The sequence below is a fragment of the Eulemur rufifrons genome, chromosome 4 (genome assembly GCF_041146395.1).
Source record: "Eulemur rufifrons isolate Redbay chromosome 4, OSU_ERuf_1, whole genome shotgun sequence".
NCBI classification, from domain to species: domain Eukaryota; kingdom Metazoa; phylum Chordata; class Mammalia; order Primates; family Lemuridae; genus Eulemur; species Eulemur rufifrons.
In genome coordinates this window covers 20,418,185-20,444,021 of record NC_090986.1, presented here as the reverse complement: position 1 = coordinate 20,444,021, position 25,837 = coordinate 20,418,185, and the positions used below count along the sequence as shown (strand labels likewise).

General features: G+C 37.0%; 1 protein-coding gene across 1 annotated transcript in view; it reads right to left on the bottom strand.

The window, feature by feature from the left end:
* TM9SF2 (transmembrane 9 superfamily member 2) overlaps nucleotides 1–25,837 on the bottom strand; it is a 59,091-nt gene that overhangs the window by 6,242 nt on the left and 27,012 nt on the right. The window contains exons 5-15 of the mRNA XM_069467058.1: nucleotides 23,956–24,085; nucleotides 22,644–22,768; nucleotides 21,609–21,720; nucleotides 19,890–19,969; nucleotides 18,996–19,104; nucleotides 14,880–15,012; nucleotides 12,481–12,600; nucleotides 10,237–10,294; nucleotides 6,743–6,902; nucleotides 4,944–5,095; nucleotides 3,419–3,530 (exon numbers count right to left, since the gene is read on the bottom strand). Of these exons, the coding sequence (XP_069323159.1) occupies nucleotides 3,419–3,530; nucleotides 4,944–5,095; nucleotides 6,743–6,902; nucleotides 10,237–10,294; nucleotides 12,481–12,600; nucleotides 14,880–15,012; nucleotides 18,996–19,104; nucleotides 19,890–19,969; nucleotides 21,609–21,720; nucleotides 22,644–22,768; nucleotides 23,956–24,085 (1,291 nt within the window). The remainder of the gene's footprint in view (nucleotides 1–3,418; nucleotides 3,531–4,943; nucleotides 5,096–6,742; nucleotides 6,903–10,236; nucleotides 10,295–12,480; nucleotides 12,601–14,879; nucleotides 15,013–18,995; nucleotides 19,105–19,889; nucleotides 19,970–21,608; nucleotides 21,721–22,643; nucleotides 22,769–23,955; nucleotides 24,086–25,837) is intronic.

Genomic DNA, 25,837 nt, shown 5'->3' with positions numbered 1-25,837 from the left:
TTACATGGAAGTGCAAGGGGCCACAAATAGCTAAAACAATCTTTTTTTTTTTTTTTTTTTTTTTTGAGACAGAGTCTCACTCTGTTGCCCAGGCTAGAGTGAGTGCCGTGGCGTCAGCCTAGCTCACAGCAACCTCAAACTCCTGAGCTCAAGCGATCCTCCTGTCTCAGCCTCCCGAGTAGCTGGGACTACAGGCAGGTGCCACCATGCCCGGCTAATTTTTTCTATATATATTTTTAGCTGTCCATATAATTTCTTTCTATTTTTAGTAGAGATGGGGTCTCGCTCTTGCTCAGGCTGGTCTCGAACTCCTGAGCTCAAACAATCCGCCCACCTCGGCCTCCCAGAGTGCTAGGATTACAGGCGTGAGCCACCGCGCCCGGCCGCTAAAACAATCTTAAAAAAAAAAAGAACAAAAATGAAGGACTCATACTTCTTGAGTTCAAAATTTACTACAAAGCTACAGTAATCAAAATAGCGTGGTATTGCACAGTGTAGCATACAGATCACTGGAACAGAATTGAGAATCCAGAAATATACCCACACATCTATGGTCAATTGATTTTTTTTTGGAGACAGGGTCTTGCTTTGTTGCCTGGGATCGACTGCAATAGTGTCATCATAGCTCACTGCAACCTCAAATCCTGGGCTCCAGTAATCCTCCTGTGTCAGCCTCCCAAGTAGCTGGGACTACAGGTGTGCGCCATCGCACCTGACTAATTTTTTTTTCTTTTTTGGTAGAGACAGGGTCTTGCTCTTGCTCAGGCTGGTCTCAAACTCCTGACCTCAAGTAATCCTCTCGCCTCAGCCTCCCAGAGTGCTAGGATTACAGGCATGGGCCACTGTGTCCAGCCGTCAATTAATTTTTGACAAGGTTGCCAAGACCATTAAGTGAGGAAAGAATAGCTTCTTCAACAAATGGTGCTGGAACAACTGGATATTCATATGTAAAAGAATAAAGCTGGACCACTACCTCACACAATATACAAAAATTAACTCGAAATGTTGTCAACAACCTAAAAATATGAGCTAAAACTATAAAACTTAGAAGAAAACATAGGGACAGGCCGGGTGCGGTGGGGCAGGCCGGGTACAGTGGCACATGCCTGTAATCCTAGCACTCTAGGAGGCCGAGGCAGGTGGATCGTTTGAGCTCAGAAGTTTGAGATCAGCCTGAGCAAGAGCGAGACCCCGTCTCTACTAAAAAAATAGAAAGAAATTAGCTGGACAACTAAAAACATATATAGAAAAAACTGGGCATGGTGGCGCATGCCTATAGTCCCAGCTACTCAGGAGGCTGAGGCAGAAGGATTGCTTGAGCCCAGGAGTTTGAGGTTGCTGTGAGCTAGGCTGACGCCACAGCACTCTAGCCCAGGCAACAGGGTGAGATTCTGTCTCAAAAAAAAAAAATAAAATAAATAAAATAAAATAAAATAGGGGCAAATCTTCATAACCTTGAATTTGGCAATGATTCTTAGATATGATACCAAAAGCATAAGTAACAGAAGAAGAAAAATGGATAAATTTGACTTCATCAAAATTTAAAACCTTTGTGCAAAGGACATTATCAAGAAAGTGAAAAGAACTTACAGAATAGGAGAAAATATCTTGCACATCATAATCTGATAAAGGTCTAGTATCTAGAATATATAAAAAACTTGTAACTCAACAAAGAGACAAACAACCTAATTTAAAAATGGTAAAGGACCTGAATAGACATTTCTCTAAAGAAGATATGCAAATGGCCAAGAAACACAAATAAAGATGCTCAACATTAGTCACTGGGGAAAGCAAACCAAAATCAGAGTAAGATACCACTTCACACCCACCAAGACAGCTATAATTTTACAAAATGGAAAATAAGAGTTGGCAAGGATGTAGAGAAACTGGAACCTCTGTATATTTCTGGTGGAAATGTAAAATGGCGCAGCCACTGTGGAAAACAGTTTGATGGTTCCTCAAAAAATGAAACAGAACTACCATATGATCCAGCGATTCCACTCCTAGGTGTATACCCAAAAGAACTGAAAACATGTACTAAAATACTTGTACACAAATGTTCACAACAGCCAAAAAGTGGAAACAACCCAAATGTCCATCAATGGATAAATGAATAAATAAATTGTGATATATCCATACAATGGAATATTATTCTGCCATAAAAAGGAATGAAGTACTAATACATGTTACAACGTGGATGAATCTTGAAAACATTATGCTAAGTGAAAGAAGCCAGAGACAAACGTCACATATTACAGCATTCCATTTATACAAAATGTCCAAAACAGGCAAATCTGTAGAGACAGAAAGCAGAGCGGTGGTTGCTAGAATCTGGGAGAAGAGCGAAATAGGGAGTAACTACTTAATGAGTATGGAGTTTTAATTAAGGGTGATGAAAATATTTTGGAACTAGACAGAAGTGGTGTTAGTACAACGTTGCAAATGTACCAAGTGCCACTGAATTGTTCACTTTAAAATGGTTCATTTTATGCTCTGTAAATTTATACTCAATTAAAAAAAAAATCATACAAAGTTTAATAGTTAGATTTTATCTCCTATACAGAAGAAAATAATATAAAAGAAAGCATATGACACAACCTAAATCTTTTTTTTTTTTTTTTTTTTTTTTTTTTTGAGACAGAGTCTCGCTCTGTTGCCCGGGCTAGAGTGAGTGCCGTGGCGTCAGTCTAGCTCACAGCAACCTCAGACTCCTGGGCTCAAGCGATCCTCCTGCCTCAGCCTCCCGAGTAGCTGGGACTACAGGCATGTGCCACCATGCCCGGCTAATTTTTTGTATATATATATTTTAGTTGGCCAGATAATTTCTTTCTATTTTTAGTAGAGACGGGGTCTCACTCTTGCTCAGGCTGGTCTCGAACTCCTGACCTCGAGCGATCCACCCGCCTCGGCCTCCCAGAGTGCTAGGATTACAGGCGTGAGCCACCGCGCCCGGCCAACCTAAATCTTTAAAGATCAATTCTAGTTATCACATAGGATGGCTATCATTTTGGCACTGTCATGAATATTAACTCATCACAATGTAATTACAGAAACTTTCAAAAAATGAATTTTCTCATCAGTTTATTAAATTTTCAGTCTAGAAATATATTGTAAAAAGAATACTAATTTTTAAGTCAGACAGTTAAACTCAACAGTGAAAATTTAGCACAATATGCTGTTCTTGGGAAATTAACATTTTAAAGTTTCTGACAGTAAGCTCTAACTAAAGATAATGAATAGTGACCATATCTTAATTCAAACCTAAAGAGGGCTACATTTGATTTAGGAAATCAGGTCAATTTCTATCATAATAAACACATATCTACAGAAATTATTTCAATTAAAAGTATTTAAATTGCAATATGCCAAAGTTATAAATACTGTCTACAAATTAATATAAATGAACATTAATACATACCTCCGCACATAGGTGGAAATAGCAAAGAAGTATAGTTGCTTCAGAACATGTAATAACCAAAATTATAAATACCAGAAATAGGAAGCCAAACATGTAATACATCTGGTGTGACCTATAATCAAACATGTCAAGAGGAAACTGTAAATATTTTCTCTTTGACACAACACATGACACAATCTTTTCATTTTTCTCTTACTGAAAGGCTTGTTTTTCCTCTCGACTAACCAAATGACAAAACTTCAGAGGTGTGGATGGTGATGTGGTTGTGGGGGACAGGACTGAAAGGACATGGCAATGTCATTGGGCATTACCTTCCTGCTCAGCAAAACCCGAAACTTCTATTTAATCAAATATGGTTAGGCTACTTGTCTACAGGTGAGCCAGACATATTTGATAAAAACTTAATGAAGGCCGGGCGTGGTGGCTCACACCTGTAATCCTAGCACTCTGGGAGGCCGAGGCGGGTGGATCGCTCGAGGTCAGGAGTTCGAGACCAGCCTGAGCAAGAGCGAGACCTCGTCTCTACTAAAAATAGAAAGAAATTATATGGACAACTAAAAATATATATAGAAAAAATTAGCCGGGCATGGTGGCATGCCTGTAGTCCCAGCTACTCGGGTGGCTGAGGCAGTAGGATCGCTTAAGCCCAGGAGTTTGAGGTTGCTGTGAGCTAGGCTGACGCCATGGCACTCACTCTAGCCTGGGCAACAGGGTGAGACTCTGTCTCACAAAAAAAAAAAACAACAAAAAACCTTAATGAAAAGGCAGAGCCAAACTAAGAAAAGATTACATTTGGTACATAAGGGTCCTTATCACATATGATAAAATCAGATGAATTTGGAAAATTACTATAACAATCAGGAAGGAAAGATGTTCTAATCACTAAAACGCTCATATTTAGTTCTAATCTTGGTACCTTCTGTGACATATGTCAATGTGATCAAATAGCAATCATAATATGCTATTATTACTATTACACTATTACAGTGTGGCTCAAAATTATGATTACTAAAAGTTTTTATACGAGAACAAGAAATTAGATAATGAAGGTATCTGGGGATCGGCAAGGACTTTGAAAAGTCATCTAGATCAACCCCCAACTAATCCCCTTTCCAACAAGTGATCAGAGAATCTCTCTGGAGTAGTTCAGATTAATTAGTTAAGAACATAGAGTTGGAGAGACTTAGGTTTACTTTCTGTTGCATGGCAGCTGTGTAATTCAGGCACACTATTCAATCTCCAAAGTCTCATCTTTGTCTCTGTAAAATGGGGATAATACTCACCTCATAAAGTTCTGAGAATTGAGTAAAAGTAAGAATAAGCCTTCATTTAATATTTGTGGTTATCACTATTATTCTTTTTCCCACATAGAAAAAAATAAAATAACCTTTGGCTCTTAAGATTTCTGGCTACTGGACAACTGCTTACATTTTTTAAGATATACATAGTAATCCATATCAACAAACATAAATCAAGTATTACATAGAGTGGTAATGAGAATAAGAGGACTTTGTCTTTAGCTTACCAAATACTATTCAGAATGAAGAAAAGCTGTATAAAGATGCAGCCAAAGGGCAAAATCCCTCCCATGATAATACCAGGCAAGGGCTTTGTATAGAATGACTGTTCCGGAATCTGACGTGGAATCTGATTGGTTCGAACTGGGTGTTCAATGGCCTTTAGGAAAGAAAGAAAGAAAGGATTCATAATTATCTATCTATTTTTAAAATTCTTCTCTGCACAAGATTAGCCTGCTTTTTTTAGCTTCCATGCTGACACTAATGGCAACAAAAGTCTACTTAAGTCATCAAACTGAAATTTGTATTTAGAGGCAATGAAACAGATATTATAGGTACAATACTCAGTTTGTCTACTGGAATGAGTCAACACTGCCTCCAGCAGCTATCCATTGACTAATGGCTTTAGACAAACCAAGAAATACACAGGAGATAATACAGTACTTGGAAAATAACAGTTAATAAAATGGTAGAGTTAGGCTCTTCATTCTAATTATATACTTCCTGTAAGAAATCAGCTGGTTCTGAAATTTTTGCCTATGTATTTTGACTCGGAGGTGGGCAATATCATTTTTATTAAAATTGCTCAATTTTACTAAGATTTAAGAACACGAAGATGACAATGAATGGCCATATAAAGCTTTATGACCATAGGAGCTGGTGATGTCCTCAATTCTCCCTTTCATGACACACTACATGGTGGTATAAAAATAACTGGAACCTAAAGCCCCCAAACACACCTTCATGAGGGGGAAAAGGGTACAGATGTAGAAATTCATTTTCTTGCAACAAAAATTCAAAAACATCCTTCTATAATTTCTGTAATAAATCAAAATTTAAAACTTGGTATTTTCATTTAGATCATATTTCTGTGGTCTAGATTATTTTACATGTTGATATATATGCACACAGGCAGATAATCATTATATCATTCTTCAATATTTATATTTTTAACCAGTATGTTTTTGGAATTTTAAGTACTTATTTAATCTATGTAATTAAAAAACTCAAACCCTGTCAGCTTACTATTTATGACATAATAGATTTTAAATCATAAATTAAACAAAATGCCAAAGAAGTGAAAAATTCTTTCGTAGCATGGCATGAATACAAAATTACAGAGGTGACAATGACGCAGTGCCAGCTCTGCCAGGGCATGCCAGGTCCCGCTCACCAGTGTGCTAGCACATGGCATTTCTTTTAACCCCGAGGACTTGACACTTCCACAGAGCAGCAGGGCTACGAAGTGGAGTTAGAGAAGCATGCTGTTGAGATAGAAGAATAAATTCTCATTTTCCTCTTAGCCTGGGGGCAGAAGTGGAGAAAGACTGGAGGGTGGGAGAGAAAAAGGGAGGAAGGACTGAACCTTCATTATAATCTTCCCTGAAATCAAATATTAGCAGGGAAGCATATAAAATTTATTTCAAAGCTATGTATCAAAAACATTTGCTACTCTTACTCTGCACTCGATTTTCTTACAGCTTCATTTCCTAACCCATCCTCTTTGCTTACTTACTTAAGCATTGTGTACTAGAAACACTTATGGCTAAGGAAAAAAAATGTAGACTTTTTTAGGTTAAAAAAAAGTAATAAAATAATTTATATTTAATGTCAAAAATTTGAAATCTAAGTTTACATCTGTAACCACCTTTCTACTACATTTCTAAATATTATTTTAAGAATTTTTCTATGAAATATGGATCCACAGGACAAGTCTGTATCTTTTATACACTTTTATGATATATTTCAAGGTAGCCAATTTCCACAGCTAAAATTCATGTGAATAAGTTAACAACTATAAACTTACATTCTTCTTAAAACCAAAGTATGCACCAATAAATGTCAGAGGCACAGATATGCAGAACCAAAGGGCCAATATGGCAACCAATGTTCCAAAAGGAATAGCTGCTGAAGATCCTTCTCCCCAAAGGATCAGATTCATTATAAAGAAGTCAGCAAATACAATTCTGAAAGACAGAACAGGCTTTTGGGTAAAACCAGAGTTAGAAGCAAAATCATATATTAACAATATGTAATTAATATTACAACTTCTATGTTCCTAAGATATATAAAAAGAAGTGGAATTGCTGAGTCACAGGATATGTGAATTTAAAACTTTACTAGAAACTGCCAGATTGTTGTTTAGATTGGTTTTGCCTGACTTAAACTCATACTAGCAGTTTACGAAAGTTAGCTCCTCATATATTTTCAATATATTTAGAACTGTTGTTTTAACTTGTATTTCCTACCAAAAACTGCAGTGAGCATCTTACGTTTGTTGGCTTTTAGGTTTTACCTTCTATGATGTGCTGGTTACATTTACTGTTCATTTTTCACTTGAGTTGTGTGTCTTGCCAAGTCATATATATGAGTTATTTATATACTCTAGTATTACTAATTCCTTGTTAAATATCTTGTTCTCCCAGTTTGTAGCTTCTTCAGAACTGAAACGTCTGAACGTGTGTAACTAATTTCCTTTCAGTCTTTCTTCTGATTACATTTTAAAAACCTTGGCTGTAATTGTACAATAATCATTCTACTTACCCTACAGTTTTTATTTATTTATTTTTTTGAGACAGAGTCTCTCTCCGTTGCCCGGGGGCTAGAGTGAGTGCCGTGGCATCATCCTAGCTCACAGTAACCTCAAACTCCTGGACTCAAGCAATCCTTCTGTCTCAGCCTCCCAAGTAGCTGGGACTACAGGCAGTGCCACCATGCCCGGCTAATTTTTTCTATATATATTTTTAGCTGTCTATATAATTTCTTTCCATTTTTTTTTAGTAAAGACAGGGTCTCGCTCTTGCTCAGGCTGGTCTCGAACTCCTGAGCTCAAACAATCCGCCCGCCTCGGCTTCCCAGAGTGCTAGGATTACAGGCGTGAGCCACTGCGCCCAGCCCCTCCACAGTTTTTAAATGCATCAATGTTTTCCCTTTATCTTTTGTGTACTTTAAGAGAAGAAAGTCTTTCTTAACCTGGGATCAAGATGTTCTTCTGTATTTTTGTTCAAGAGTTATGCCTGTTACATTTTAAACTTTGCCTAGAACTGATTCTGTGTATATGAGTTAAGAATAGGCTTTTCTCCCTTCATAAAGATAACCAGTTGTCCCAGCATCATTTACCTAACAGCTCTGGCTTTTGATGTCATGTCTAGCATGCTTCCATGTATATATGGTCTGTTTCTATATTCTCTGTCCCAGCAGCCACGGACATCCTCAAATACCTTCATAATATTTGATCTTTTCATCAAGTGACAAGGTGAAGAATTTATGTCTCTTACTAGTTAATAATCTTATAGACTTATCATATGTACCGTGCAAACTTTGAGAGGTTATTTCAGGTATTGTGTATAAGAGTCCCGTTCCCACACAACTACCACTATCATTAAAATATTTAATTGGTTATTGTTGGTATTTATCATCTTGGAATATTAGTTGATATCTAGCCATTTTGCCAAAATCTTTTCATTATACAATTTTTACAGTTAAAATTTGTTGGTGTTCTTTGTATACAAATCATGTCACCTATAAATAATATGAATCTACCTTTTTGGAATATATCTTTTCATTTCTATTTCCTGCCTTACTGTGGGTAGAACTTAAGTAACAAGCCATAAAAGTGATTTAATGGGAATGTCTCTAGTGTTTTATTATCATTAAATGATGTTGGTTTGAATTGGAGATAAGATTTTTTTAACGTAAGGAAATTTAAAACCTGGAAACAATGCTCAATATTATCAAATGCCATTTTATTGCATCTGTTGCAATAATTATATGCAGGTGTTTAGTTATGTAAAATTATATGACTAGATTTCCTGTTATTAAATGATCCTTCTATTCTCAGGTGAACACCAAGTCCCCTAGTCCCAGGAATACTTGTGTTCTTAGCACACACGCACTTGCTCTGGAGCTGTGTACCTCACCATCCTGCTGGTAAACAACTACTTTTAAGGGTGGGATGAAGACTATAAATCACAGAAGGGTTGATCAGAAACGTAAAAAGCAGCAGCATAGGATAATTTCTATGAAGCCAAAAAAGGAATATGTTTCAAGGAGAAGGTAATCTAATGTTAGACAATATACAGAGGCCTCTGAGACATAGAACATGGTCTCCAGATTTAAAAATGGGAACATTATTGGTAAACTTAGAAGTTTCAGTAAAATGACGGGGAAAAATATGAATTACATGGGTTTACACTGCAAATGTATGCTGAGAAAATAAGAATAAGAGTGCAGACTATGTTTTTAAGGCATTTTGTTGGGAATGGAAAAGAAGACAGAAATGAGAGGAAGATGCTTATGGGAAGCGCTTTGTAGGATGTGGGGACATCTAAGCATATTTGTGGGAGTAAGAGAAGAACCACATGAACAGAACATATGGGAAGAGAGCAGGGGAAGATGTGAGAGACTGCGAGGGGTGGTTGAAAGGCAAGATTCTGAAGGAAACCACAGGTGAGTCTTGGTAAAGAGAGGCACTTCTTGAGTTGACAGAGGGAAAGAAGAGAAAGGACATGGCTTGAGAAAAGCACAAAAATCTGAATGGAACATGAATGGCTGAGAAGGATGTGAATCTTCAATGGAGGTGATAGAGAGAATATTTATCCTAAACAGGTATAAAGATAGCACTGCTATCACACTTTCATTTCCGGCCTACAAATGAAACAGTCCTGGTTTCTAGACTTCGTCATCTTTGGCTTTCTTTATCACTGCTGCCTGTTCACTGGCCTGTTCTTTCCCACCAGAAATTTGTGGGTTGGGGAGGATGCAGCCTCTATTTCTAAGACCAGAAGCATATCAGATACTTGAGATCAGAAGTGGTCCTCCAGAAAGTCAAGGTTTTGTGTTTTGTTTTGATTTTTGGTGGTTGTTTACTTTTTATTTTTGGTATGTGTTACTCTACACTTAATGGAATAAATTCTTAAAAAGTGGCAATACTTTGCATAAAAATCGGAAAATGTATGCTTGCCTGAACTATCTTCAGGTGAGGATACTTTCCTGTGATTAGGTCAAAGCTTTAATTGCAGCCTTTCATGACAACATGTCAAACTGATTACTAAGACATAAAAAGACTTTTAAGTAAGGATTAAAACATTTCTCATGTCAAAGGTGCTTTTCCTTAAATAAGACAGGTAGTAATTATTTGGCAAATGTTTATTAAATACTTACTTTTTACTCTTTTTCAAAAATTAAATGTTTTCTTAGGCACATGATTTAGAGTCAGAGAGGATTAAAGACTTAAGGGACTGAAAATTTGGGACTAAAATATAACCACATTAAGAAAATAATTACTGAAAAATTACTTACCCAGGACAAAGAAATGATGTCAATAAAACATTTGTTTTCCACTTCTCACCTCCAAAGGCTACAGAAGAAAACAAAAGTAGTACAAATACAGACCTTTTCTTTAAAGCAAATCAAATATACATACCCTAAGTCTGGTACTGCCAAATTGTCAGAGAGCTCTGGGTGCCCATTCCTAGAAAATGGTACTAGTAAATATGATAGGACATGTCCTCATCAAATGAACCAAATCCAAGGTATACAGCATGGGATCGCCCTAGATAAGTCCTGCTCTAAAGATTTTTGCTGTAGCGTAAAATAAGTTCAACACCAAAGAGAGTCATCCACACCAGTTCTTCTTTTCTATTTTTTTTTTTCTTTTTTAACCACAAAACAAAACAAAACCCTTAAATCCTAGGCCAGTATCCATCAGTGGGACTGGATAGAGAAAGGGCACACTAAGGATTCTTGTTTACCTTTCGGTCAGTTTCAGAATTTGTCATAAAATGGGGAACCCTCAAGCCTGACATGCAACACATTTAAATGTCCACTATGGTAGCCTGAATCTTCAGGGTTTCTCTAACATTGTGGTTTCTGGTGGGAACTGGGAAGATAGGTGGTCAGATCAGGCAACTAAGAAGAGTAGAAGGATTATGGCCATTTGACAGAACATATTTGCTTATAGTTCTTTCACTCTCCTTTGCCCCTCTCCAATTTGGCTTTTTTTTTTTTTCACTTAAAAAAATCAAATACTGAAGTATCTAGAGTAAAAAATGAAAGTATTCCTGTGCTCCTAGTTTAAAAGTCGGAGAAAAAACTGGCTGAGATCTGAGAACAGCTTTGATTTTTAAAAAAATTTTAACATAGTTTTATAAGCAAGTTTAAGTGCCACGTGCCCTAAAACAAAATGACAAAATTTTATATAAAATTATACACATGTGATTTGATTTCACAGTGTTATTCATGAAGTGACTGTTATGAAATGATTCATTCTGGGTTTAATACAACTGTAATCAAAATTAAAATACTTTTTGAAACATTAGAAATGACTCTGCAAAATGAAATATTTTTGTGATGGGGCCATGTGGCAGCATCTCTCAGTAATGTTCAGCTAATGATCACGTTACTTGATCTGTGCCTGGAAGACCTGAAGCATGGGGAGGTGTGACCTGGAGGAGGCCCAGGGCGCGTATGGGCACAGGGCGTGGGGCGTGGGAGGCAGGTGGGAAGGAACACACCCTGGCTGAAGAACTGACAGAAAGCCAGTGTGGCTGAAATCTGGAGGAAGACGGGCGTGGCAGACAAGGGTCTGACTGGTATCCCATATGCATTACAATACATATGACACCCTAAACCTATGCCCTTTAGTAAAGGATGAAAGAAAAAAAAGAACTTGACAAAATTCACAGAAATTAAAACACATTTAAACACATAGACATATGGGACTTCACATACTCAGAAGAGAATTGTGTCTGGCAAAGTCCAGCTAATATTCTACTCGGGGTTGAGACAACCTAATCCCACCTTAACATTGCCCATGTAACCCGCCCGCGTTTCACCTCAAACCTTCCTATCAGAAGATAGAATCGGAGAGTCACTGTAAATCCCAGAAGGGCTTCAGCATTCCTACGCAGGCCAACTCTGGCACTCGCTGACTCTGCTGAGCTCCTTTCTAGGTCATCTAGTCACATCTCAGCCTTATGCTGTGGCCCTGACCCATTCTTTCATTGAACTTTATCTTACTTCTAGAAAGCAAGACATTACTTTGATACCAATGATATTACAAAAGTAACTTACTTCAGGGCTCTCTAAAATAGTGAGATCTTAGTTTACAGTTTTTTTTATTTTTATAAATATTAAATTGATACAACATAAGTATGGCAACATATGATACAACATATGTAGGAAAAGGGACACCCAGATTTGTATACTTTTTCCCTTTATTAGTCTGAATATGCTTTTTGAGTGCAGCAAATCTAAGCTGTTCAGCCCAATCTGTTAAGACAAAGCTTAAAAGACAAAGTAATGAGAGAGTGGTGGGTGAGGCTCTTCATTTGCTTATTTCACTGTCTACGCATTTTTGAGCAAATAAACCTAGGGATAGTCGTTCACATCACAAAAGAAATCACCAGCCAGGCTCCTTTTAACTAGGCACAGAACCCTAAAGACATGCTGCTCACAGAGCAGCCTATCGGACACCCAGCTCAAACCCACTGCTGCGGCAGTTGATTCGTGATCTGATGCCCCGACACAGTGGCCCTTACTTACACTTATAGAATCTGGCAGCAACATAGCCTGCAGGGGTGCCCAGCAGCACCCACAGGACCACAGCACATGTCATTAGCGCTCCTCGGTTGGCAGGTGACAAAAATCCCAGGCAAGCAAAAACTAGAACATGAAAGGTTATAAATATTATTACCTATTTCCTTTGTTGTGAAATGATAGAAGAACTCTCGTTTTTTAAACAAGATGACAAATATAACTTCCTGAAAAAACATGCACTATCCTATCATGCAGCTATACTGTGTCTTTGTAATATTTGATATACTGCATCAATATGATTGATCATACATAAGGCAAAATCCACTTTGGAAGTTTCTTGTTAGAATCCATAAGACCTCATCTTTCCCATGATCAGGGAGGCTGTCTGGATGCTCAAGAGTGCACTCAGCATTTCTGAGATTCAAGTACAGCTTTTAAAATGAACAAAAATAAAAATATTCCCATTATGAAATATTCCTGCCTTTGTTTCATTTTAAAATACTGAGTTCTCTGGTTCTGGGGGTTGAAAAAAAAAACCAAACACTCACAACACTCAAACATAAGAAATAAGACAGAATCTAATCAAAGAGCAAAACAGGGGGGAAAAGATCCATAGTACCATTAGCTTTTCAAAAACAAATTACTGAAGGGCCTGGTCAATGACTCAGGGTAACTCTGGCCCCAACCCTTATTCAGTTGGTTAGCTTTGTTTGCTCTTCCCTATATAACTCTTCCTACTAATGACAATAAAAATGTCATCTTATGTTTATAGAGACTCCCAGCTTTCAGCTGGGGGCTCAAGAGTTATGACATGCTCAGAATCTCAAGGCAAGCAAGACAGTGCCAAGAAGAGTTTCAAGTGGCTTTCTAATCCCAGCAGCAAGAAAATCTCCATTGTTTCCCCCAAAGCGCACACAACCAAGCACACCCATGACGCACACCTCTGACTAGCACCATGATCAGCAGGAAACACATCACGGTAGCTTTACAAGACCTACCAGGACTTCAGCTAAGATGCAACCCCCTTCTCCCCCAGCCTGAGAAATGGACTGCCCTTAAGTAGGAAGTTCATATTTGAGGACTTAAGGAAAATCATTCCTATCATCTCCTGTCCTAGGCTCTCTCAAACTTCCCTCTTTACAAGTTCACTTTCTAGCTGACCCCAACAAAAACCAGACTTAGGCAGAAAGCAGCTCCTGATAAAATTTTGAAGCAGAAATTTATCTTTAAGTCTCCATCCTGCTCTGAGTCCACTATGGCTCTATAGCATCTAGTGCCTTCACACTATCCTCTGCCCAAACCTCTTCTATAAGACCTTCTCCTGACCTACCCTCTCTGTATGACATACTTACAAATTCTAGCCCTACCTATCAAAGCTGTATCTCCTTATTAGTAGATTGAAAAAAGATGTTCTAATTAGTCTTTAAATTGAGCCCAAATGTGTGAATCAGTGGTTCCCAAGTTTATTCAGGTGCTAGATGTTTAGAAGTAATAATGCTCTTTGCAAGGCATTTATATAGTTAATTTTATCATAAAAATCTGGAAGAATTTTACTAACAGTACCTGACTATAGTGTTACGTATTTAATGTGCAATCAAACATAAGACCAAATGTTCACTAAGGAAATTATTAAAAGGCAGCCAGCTATTTCTGAATTTTTCCCATAATATTCATTTGCTACCACTTATCAGTAGCAAACATCAATAAAAGAAAATATGAAAAATAAACATAAAATTTATCAAATTCTATTTACAAACTTTTTTTTCTCTTACAATGAGGCAAACTGGAACACTATGGAATTAATGTATCCCTAGAGAGTAGCCTTAGAACCACCCCTGTGGCTGATCAGTATCTCTAAGGAATGTCAATTTAAAAAAAACAAAAAAACCAGATTGTCCTAACTGACAAAAACTTACATAATAAAATTTCTGAAGATGTTCAGGTGGCACAAAGAAGAGACACTTTTTGTCTAGGAAGATCTTTCCTAAACACTGCTAGAATCCTCCCCAGAAGAGAAAGGTCTACAGAGAGCTTCCTGCCCTACCCCCTTCCCCTTCTCTCCTCCCTCAGCAGAAGCCAAAAATGTCTACAAATCCTAACCAGACTGCTCCTTCCCCTGAAGGCTGGGTAGAGGAGTCAACCTGAGTGACCTACTCACCTCTGGCCCAGTGCCACCACAAGAAAAGCCTGGTCTCCACAGAGACAAAAGGAGAGACCAAGCTTCAGCCTTTGGGTGCAGCTAACCCTTCCCCAAGGCAGTTAGGGCCAAAGCATCCAGATTCTGAGAGCCAAAAGGACTCCTGGAAATGATCTTACCTAGCTACCCACTTGTGAAAACTGGTTTTCAAATAATTACTATATTTAGAAAAAGTATTTTCTACTTTTCAATTTTCCTTAATACTTACATAATGTCACAAAAGTCATAATTAAAATCTGCGTCCCAGATCCTAGAAAGACTGACAGCAGCATCCCTTTTCTTGGAGGACGGAATATATCACCATGAACTAGTTTCCAGCCAAATTCTTCCTGGGCATCCTCCTAGAAAAAGAATGAAATTAATTCAGTTGTCATATGGCATCATCGAGACAACCAGTTTGTTCACTGTTGAATGTGCTGGCAGTTTTTGAAAAAACATTAAAAAAAACTCATAGGCTGGGTGCAGTGGCTCACGCTTGTAATCTTAGCACTCTGGGAGGCCAAGGTGGACGGACTGCTTGAGTTTAGGAGTTTGAGATCAGCCTGAGCAAGAGCAAGACCCCATCTCTACTAAAAATAGAAAAATCAGCCAGGCATGGTGGTGCATGCCTGTAGCCCCAGCTACTCAGGAGGCTGAGGCAGGAGGATCGCTAAAGCCCAGGAGTTTGAGGCCGCAGTGAGCTGCACTGCACTCCAGCCCCGGGTGACAGAGTGAGACCCTCTTTCAGAAACAACAAAACCCAAAAAACTTATAAATGTTAATATATATTTCAATTTTGAAGAATAGAGCTTGACTCACAGAGTTTTCTACAGCTTTCTTGAACTGTTTTTAAAATATTGTATTAAGGTCTATAAATATAGTTACTGAGCAACTACAAAGATAATGTGATCCCTACACAGTTCTACTCCAAGTCAAATTTTGTGAAACAACTTGATGACCTATTTTTATCACATGCCATTCCTTTCAATCTATATTTATCAATCTCCAAAATAAGCAAATGGTATTATACTTACTTTGCTAGTACAGTAAGCATAGCTGTAAACATAGTAATAAAGTTGCATCATCAGCCCAAATCGCACCCCTGATCTCCAGACATATATACAAAGTACCCAATCAATACCTCTACTTGGTTGTTTAACAGACATCTTGAACAGAATCATCCACAACTGAATTCTTGATTCTCTCTCCCCACCTAAATCTGCTCTTCCTACAGACTCCGCCGGTAGATAAGAACTCCATCCTTTTAGCTGCTTAGTCCCCAAAACCTGGAGCCACTCATGATTCTTCCCTTTTCATACCTCACATACGACCCTTTAACAGATCTATACTCTATACAGAGACATACTCTACCACCAAAACATATCCACAGGGCACCCACCCACCATCACACCTTACCTGACTACTGCAGTATGCACTGAATGGGTCTGTTCCTATCTGTGCCCCATTCAGCTGATCCTCAATACAGCAGCAGCCAAAGGGATCCTTTTAACCAGCCAGGCAGCTTGGAGCAGAAACCTGGGGTCACTCACTGACTTCTCTTCAGTTTCTACAATCTCCAAAGCCAAACTGCTCCCCACAGGTTATAGCACTTTACAGTGTCATACACTAGGCATCAAAGTGCTCATGTCCTCAATCTCCCAACAGCCTTATCTCCAACATTTTCATTTCTGCCAAAGTACCAGATGAGCAAATAATATTGCACTGCAGTTTTAACTTGCATTTCTCTTATTATGAATGATGTCCCTTTTTATATATTTAAGAACCATTTGTATTTTTTTTTATGGACTCTCTTTTCATGTACTTTACTCAGTTTCTTACTAGGCTGTTGCCTGTTTTCTTGATTTTAGGATTTTAATATTTTTCCCTGGTTGACATTTGTCTTTTTTACCTTATAGTAGCTGCGACTACAGGCCACCACACCTGGCTTTCGTTTTTTCCCTATTGATATACCTTTGTTAACTTCCAAATTTAGACTCATTGTTACATTTGGAAAATGTTTACTTGGAATTTCTTAGTTCACCAATCCTTCTAAATTTCCCTTTAGGATTGGCTTCACTTATTTAATGTGTTTTCTGCTAAAGTATTTCTTTTTTTAATTTTACTAAGCGGCCCCACATCTACCACCCAGTCTTGTTCCCATGGGCAAATCAAGACTATTTTCTGCTAACATATTTCTATAAATTCCTTCAGTGAAGATCTGTTTGTGATCAACTGTTTTTATCTACCTGTAAAAAGTATTTCACCTTCAAGAGACAGCTTCTCTGGGTACCCAATTCTATGTAAATAGTTAATTTCTCTCACCAATTTAATAATATTTCATCTTTGAGACCACACTGTCAGTCTAACTGTTTTTCCTCTGCAGTTGCTCAGTCTTTTTTTTTTCCTCTGGGTGATTCTAAGATCTTCTCCTTTCTCTCAGGTTCTATGGTTTTGCCATGAATGATCTAGATGTGGATTTCTTCTTATTTATTCTGCTCGGGATATATTGTGCTTCTTTTATCTACGGATTCTTATCTTTCATCTGTTCTGAAAAATTCTCAGCTGTTACTTTTTCATATATTTTATACTCTGAGACTAATAATTCCAGTATCTCAAATCTTTGGAGTCCTAAATCTGTTGTTTATTATAAATTTCTAATAGCTCACATTTTATTGATCTTTAATTGGAAGAATCCTGTGAATCTAAATGTGCTAGACTTCCTTTCATTGGATTTCTACTTGATTCTGCCAAGAATAAGCAGCACTCACTAACCTGGAACCATTCTGGCCATACTTTCAGAAGCCAGGCTTACTTCAGGACGAGACTGAGGCTCAGCTCCTTGCTGCTGACCCAAGGGTTGGCGTTCCAACTGGTTAAGGACTTGAAAACAGCATTGACCCACAGGGAACCTCAACCTTTCAGGCTTGCATCTATTTCCTGCTCTGGCCTTGGCTCACTGTTTTGGGTGGTGAGTTAGAGCAGGGGAGTCCTTGGATACCTCTGTTACCTACTGCAAACCCAGCAACGTATCACCAAGTCTGGTACATTAAGAACTGACTGACTTATTCATTCATTCAACAAACATTTATTGCCATAAGCTCGGCAATGTTTAAAACACCAGAGATACTACAGTGAGGGTGACCAAAAAAATCCCTGCTCTCATGAGTACATGTTCTCATTGGGAAGGCAAACTAAAATAAGTGAGAAAAGTTATAGTAAGTTAGACAGTAGTAAGTGCTATAGAGAAAAAATAGGAAGCATGAATGTGTGTGTAGGAGAGGATGTAATTTTATGTGGGCTGGTGGGGAAGCTCTCAACGGGAAGCTCACATTTCAATAAAGCTGAAGGAGGTACAGGAGCTGGCCATGTAAACCTCTGAGGCATGAACACTCCAAGCAGAGAGAACAGTGAGCGTGAAAGCTCCGATGTGGGAACGCGTGCATGCTGGAGCAGAGCACTGAGGCAATGCAGGGCCTTACGGGCCATTGTAAAGACTCCAACTTTCACTCCGAGGGAAAGAGAAGTCCCTGGAGGGCCGTGCTGAGGTGTGAGATGATCTGACTTCTGTTTGAGCAGATTCACTCTGACTGCTGTGCTAAAGACTGAGGAGAGGACAAGACCAGGAGCAGGAGTGGAGGCAGAGGTGCCACTGGCCCATATGCCATACAGTGACACTGTGCAAGTTAAGAAAAAACTCCACTACAAGCAATTATTTGGAAAAGCCAATTATGAACAGAGTATTTTGAAATTACTTTAAAAAAAGACTGTAGAGTAGAAATGTTAAGAGCTTATAAATATTGATATATTCTTTTTGCAATTAGAACAAGATAGAAAGGTGGCAGTGGAGAGGAGGGCTGAAGAAGCTAGGGAAGAGAAAACAATGAAAATCTGAATTTTTTGCATTTAATACAAATTACTGTGACTCTTATGAAAATTTTGTCATTGTGCTGCTGAAATGAAAATGTATAACATTAGGCAACTTAAAATGCTTGAGAATAAATAAGGGTGGGACATTAAATTACTTTGAATACAACAAAAGGTTGAAATGATAAAAATTCAGTTAGGATTAATTTAAAAACATCAACACACATACACAAAAATTGTGTGGGAGTTTTCCATTCTGTTTTTCTGTTTCACAAAGTGGGTATACATTGAGGCTACGGAATCTGGCAGGGGGGACAGCACATGGTGAGGAAAGACAACAAGCTGTAGCTGTGTGCCCATCACCCACCGGCACCAGTCTACTGACAGGTGTAGCTGTGAACAGTTCAGCTTTGAATGTTGTGATGAAACTTTAACGACTATCCTTGGCAGACCAAAGACTAGCTGAAATGTTTCCACTCACCGTAGAATCCATCTGATTATATCTGGCAATATCTTTGTGCAGTGTCCGTAACATAATCATAGCTACCATTCCAGATAAGAAGAGGACAATGACCAGAGAATTCATTATGCTGTAAAAATAAGCATGTCATGATTAATCTGTAGCTTAATATTAGGAACAGTGCAACTCTTTTTTAAACTGTTTATTAAACATTAACACATTGTTAATCAAAATCAAAATCAAAACTACCTGAAATCCAACAAATTCAATGAACTGTATTTCTTTCAAGTTTCATTCTAGTAGATATATAATTTTATATACTTATCATTTTATAGTCTGTTTAGAACTAGAATTTTTTGTCCATGGTCAACATTATTAAATAACTACTATGTCCAAAACATTGCAGCACAACCTGTAACGAACCAACGAAGAACTGGCTTGTACCCTCAAGATATTTACTGAAGAACAAATTTACTCAGTAAATTAGTGAGTGTCAAAAACATTAGTCAGTAAAATAGGAAAAGGAGAGTTATGGCACCATGAACAGCTTTCTAGATAAAAGTTTTGAATCATGGTTTGAAGAGGAAAATAATAAATAAATAGTCATAACAACAACAGAAGCTTCTATTTATCGAGCACTCTTACATGCCAGGTAATGTCCTCAAATGCTCTGTTCCATTATGCCCTGTAATGCTCAGAACAATCCCATGAGGTGAGTATTTCTAGATCAAGAGATGGACTGTGAGAAATTGAGTGACCTGCCCTGACTCAAAACCAGTAACTTAAAGCCAGGATTTGAACTCAAGTTCAGACTTTTGAATAAACTAGAGAAGACTGAAGAATAAATGAGATGTTCAAAGGGACAAAGGGTAGAAAAAGTAGAAAGCAAAAAGCAGACTAACTCTGCCCTCTTACCTAAACCACTGAATGTGAGTATGAGGCATAGACTCCAGAATATAGTCCCATCTAGATGCCCATCTGATATTTTTATCTTCCTGGGGGGAAGGGGAGAAAAAAAAATCTCTTTAAGCATTTGCTGACAAAACACATTAAAAATCCAAAAATTCTCATTCATAGCTTGTCTCCACATTCAGTCAACAACTGCAATTTCTTTTTTTTTTTTTTTGAGACAGAGTCTCACTCTGTTGCCCGGGCTAGAGTGAGTGCCGTGGCGTCAGTCTAGCTCACAGCAACCTCAAACTCCTGGGCTTAAGCGATCCTCCTGCCTCAGCCTCCCGAGTAGCTGGGACTACAGGCATGCACCACCATGCCCGGCTAATTTTTTCTATATATATATTTTAGTTGTCCATATAATTTCTTTCTATTTTTAGTAGAGACGGGGTCTCACTCTTGCTCAGGCTGGTCTTAAACTCCTGACCTCGAGCGATCCACCCGCCTCGGCCTCCCAGAGTGCTAGGATTACAGGCGTGAGCCACCGCGCCCGGCCTGCAATTTCTAATTATCATAACTTTGGTTAGTCCTGAGAATCAGGAGTTTCAGATTTACTCAAGTCTAGGGAAAATCAGAATGAGATTAAGCAACAAATAAAAAAAAAAAAACCCGTAAGAATTCCCAATAATGCCCACATATGTTTTTAAAAGTCTTTAAATTTTAACTAGTAAATGTTTATTTTAGATGTCAAAATTTAGAGCTATATTAAATTTTTTTTTTAGAAAATAATTGAATGGAATAGTTTACTCTTTATGCCTAGGGACAGCTAGCCAGATCACAAAGTCATACAAGGTACACTGAGCATCTGGCAGTTGTCACCCATACTGAGCTCTTAATATCTAGAAATATATACTGTTTACTGTGCTAGGATTGCAAAAGGAAACATCATATGGGGATATTAAACATTACAACTATATTGGATTGCCAAAGGAGTTTTTAAAAAATAGAGGTGGAAAACTGCCTAAGATTCTAACAATGAATTTTTTTTTTTTTTTTTTTGAGACAGAGTCTCACTCTGTTGCCCGGGCTAGAGTGAGTGCCGTGGCATCAGCCTAGCTCACAGCAACCTCAAACTCCTGGGCTTAAGCGATCCTCCTGCCTCAGCCTCCCGAGTGGCTGGGACTACAAGCATGTGCCACCATGCCCGGCTAATTTTTTGTATATATATATTTTAGTTGTCCATATAATTTCTTTCTATTTTTAGTAGAGACGGGGTCTCACTCTTGCTCAGGCTGAACAATGAACTTTTAATTTCCTCCTAAGAAACTCCTTTGCTAATAAAAACATTCTCTTTAACTTCCTACGATAATCTACCAACAGAAAACTCCCTATTTAAGTCATACTCAAATCCTGATTTTTAAAATGATGTTTTCCCAAATGCTTTTTGAATATATCTCTGAAGTTTCCATAGTATCCTTTATGCCTATTTTCTACCTTTTGTTTTATATGTATCTTTTATGTTTAACACTAAATCAGGCTCACGTCTCCAATTTCCTGTATCTTCTCATTTAAACTAAGACTTAGTCTTGAAACTGATTATGTTGCTTGGTACACTGACAATTCTAAAACTCAGCTCATTAATAACTTATTTATTTGACAAGCTTAATCATTAATATTTTTAGTTTAAGTAGTACAAATTTAAAATAAATTTCTAAGTTATACTAAAGATAAAAGCAAACTCACCTCGAAACTAACAGAGTAAGTATATGCAATTTTGATCTCCCCAGAAGCCTTGTTACTTATATCCATGGGAGGTCCAGAGCAGTCTGGTTTATCTATATGGGTATGTTTGAAGCTGTGGGAAGAAACATTTTGGCAAGATGCTGATAAAGTACAGTTTAAAAAAAAAAATGGGGTGAAGTAAAGGTTAGATAGAGATTTTGTACATATTTCACAATGCTGCCGACAAAGGTGAAATTATTCGTGCCACATTTAATAGCATAAATATTTACTTAATATAATGGGCTTAGTGATGAGTATGTATACAAAGTTATTACTACAATCATAAACAAACTTTTGAAAACATTATACTTGAAGAGCATTTAAATAATCTTAAGGGAAAAAACCACTGAGGGGGTTTAAATTAACTGCCATCTTATCACGGCATGCATTTCTTTACCACCAGTGCATCAGAAAATGGCTAATTCAAATGGTAGGAAAAGTCATGGAAAAAATGGAATATTCAATTAAAAAAAGATCTCACTAATAACTGATATGTACTTTCATGCTAAAAAAAAAAAAACTAGACAACTTGAAGAGCCATTCTTTCAATGGCCTGCCACATATTGGCTTCTAACCCTGCACGGAGGCTTTAGAAATTACAGCACTAATCAGCTCATTTGGGCCTTGGAGCAGAGGAAAGCTGCAAACATCTGAGGCAATGCTCTCTCCACTGTGAAGAGGACCACTATCCCAACCACTCGTCTTCTCCATTCCCCGCTGACAAATGGAAAAGCTGTCAAAACTTCCTGACTGAAAAACAAAACAAAAAGGCACCTTGGCTTGACTGCTTACCATCACAGGAAAATAATTATCTGTAGGGTTTCTCTGGACAACCATAACTCAATAACAAATCATGCTAACGGTAGTTTTAGTAAAATCAATCCTGAAATGTCAGAATACTGATTAAGTAATAAGTTAACTGGGCTCCAAACACTTATGCTTTGGACCCAAACTTCAGTTATATCTATTTACTTTTTATCTAGTAATATTGATTACCTTTTTGGTTCAAGTTTAGCAGCCACTAATCTTGCTCCCATGGACCCAGTTTCAACAACATGATAGTGTATTTTGATGTCAACATGGTTGAAGATATAAAATGTATCTCTTTCATGGAATTCTGACTGTGGAACAGAACTTAAAGTTAAAGGTAGAAAACTGGCTATAAGAGAGTCAAAACATGAAACTTTAAATGAGCTACGACAAATAAGAAAATTTAAATTTGAATTTTAACCCTTCCCCATTAACATGTTTAAGTTTTAAACTTAAACTCTTTAAGCCAAAAATTAATTGCAGAAGGTATATACTTCTAAAAGTTTTAATTTTTACATAAAATTTTATTAAGTACCCCTTCAAAAGACCATTAATAATATTTTCTAGCTTTTCACTTAAAATAAAATAAAATTTAAAATATTATGTTATTGTGTTATGAACATGCTAAATCTTATACATTTAAAGGTTTTTCTTTTCCCTGGAAGTTTGTAATGTGGGACTAAACCAATAGCCTAAATTATTCAAGTATCTCTGATCAACTTTCACAAAAGCATTAACAACTGATAGAATCAGTTTCATGAAGAAGCTCATGCTAACTTTTGTCAGACCACATACCCACTAAGAGATTAAATCAGGTTGACCTGATTACACAAAATTTTTATCCCTACTTAGTTTCTAATTACCTTCTATGTTAATGTCTCCATTTGATTAATCTATTTTTAAGTATAAAAGACTGGCTCAAAGACAGATAGAACTTAAAAAGGGTATAATACCGAACTTTTGCAATACAAATTTCATTAACTTATGATGAAGTCTTTCTGACACTCCACTATCTACATTTTTTTACATATAAGATTTATGAATCTAACTTTTTTTTTTTTTTGAGACAAGAGCCTAGCTCTGTCGTCCTGGGTAGAATGCAGTGGCATCATCATAATTTATTGCAACCTCAAACTCCTGGGCTCAAACAATCCTCCTGCCTCTGCCTCCCACAGTGCTAGGATTACAGGTACAAGTCACGGCGCCTGGCCTGAATCTATCTTAGTAGAGTTAGAACAAAGTCCTAACCCTTAGCATAGCACTTAACATACAGCAGACACTCTCAGTAAATGTTGAACCAAATCTGATTTATTTTTCAATTCTAGAGTTTGATTTAAACATTATTAATCTGGCTTAAGTTTAAGATCCAAGTAGTTAGTTGTATTCAGAACATCTGACCTGTACTAACTCAATAAACATAATAATTTTTGTCCATGTAAAAAACTGAATTCTACCAAAAAGTCGTCTCAAAAAGCAACAGAATTTATTGTGAACTTACATTAATAACACAAGCATCTTTTGCATGGCCTTTATCTGTAATGTAACAACCAATAGGAAATCCAGGATTACAAAACCTTTGACCATCTTCAACATCGTAACACCATGTTACAGGCATATTATCCACAATCCTATGCACAGAAATGACAGCCAAGTTAGAAGAGAACCCAGCAAACATGTCTAAGAATTACTGCCCAAATCAGTGTCATCACTTTATAAAATTTAAATGTATAAATGCTTTAAGATTCCAAAAACCACAAAGAATTTAATGAAATGTGGCATTTCATAAGCAATGACATTATGCTAGTATCTGATCCACTATAGTGAGGAAAACACTTTACAGGCTGGTCCAAGTGCAGTAGTGTTTACAACCAGCTGATCACAACCAGTTACAGATTTCTTTGTTCCTTCTCCACTCCGACTGCTTCATTTGATTAGCCTTAACAACAAAACTGTATAGCTTTTTTAAAACTATAAATGTATGCAGGAAAAGGGAGTTTTATAAATTAAATTACTGCAATTGCTAATTTAACAACATTATCTAGACACTTCAGTATAATTTACTTTTAGCAGAACACTCAAAGCTCTAAACAGGTACAAAGCAATATGCCTAGTTCCTCAGGAACAGTTTATTGAAGAATATAGAAACAAATGTCTTTTATTACCCAGGTAATTCAATAAAAAGCAAATGGATATAATTGCAAGATATAGGGAAATATTCAAATACAGGGCCAAGCAAAAAAGTGAAAATTGTAGTACAAAAAATCTGTAAAAATTGTAAATCCACGTTATTTGTAAAAGAAATACTGCTATAAAGCTGGAGAGCCAAATCTTTCAATTTCTACAGTGGAAAAACCCTTTTTTTTAAAAAAAAAAAAAGAAAAAAAAAAAAACTAAAAAAGTTCTGTGGCATTGTATAACTACATTAAAGTCCAAGTATGTGGTCCCCTACGCCCAGAGCACACTGCAGGATACAAATAAAAAAAATTACTCAAAATATACTGGCTATATTACAGTCATAAGACAACACTCCAGGGCATGTTTTATTTGTTAATTAATGTATGCCTTAGGAAGTAAAACTATGATTCTATATTCACCCAAGGTGTACATTAATGACCCAATAAAACATGCCTCGTCACATTTAAATGCTGTTTAATAGTACCCAATGTACGAAGTTTTAGAATCACCTATACTGTTAAGCCACTTTATTATTATAACCAGCAGGCTAGTAGTTCCAATGAAAAGACTATAAAATATTAGAGGCATAAAGACAATGCAATATAAAATAAATAATTCAGATTTTCTAGAGGCCTAAAGAATCAGTTAATTGCTTTAATTTTTTAGCTAGAGAATGAAGTTCAATTAATGAATATATACTGGCAATATATAGTACCTTTATGCTATCATTCAGAGAAAGTACTACATAAAAATTATAGTGCTAGTACCAAAATGAGGAATGAAGGGGCAATTTAGGTTTTTTAAAAGCCAATATCCTAAATGTGTCATTTATATAATGATTTACATTCACAAAGTTGCCTTTTTCTGGTAGTAGAAAGCATTAAAAAAAAAAAAACCCAACAAACCCTTCTAAATACACTTAAGAAAATTTCAAGTATCATTTTCAATTACTGCCTTCCTAAGTTAGCAGTAGTATTTATTTGAATTTCTAACACCAAAGAATTTAAAAATCATATTTCCAATCTGATAGAGAAGATGACTCAAAAGGATAAAGGCTGAATGACTAGTCCCAACTTTTTACCATGAAGAACTTTGTTCAGAGGAATTACTTAATAGATACAATGTACATTATTCAAATGATGGATACCCTAAAGGCCTTGACTTCATCAATATGCAATATATCCATGTAACAAAGTTATACATGT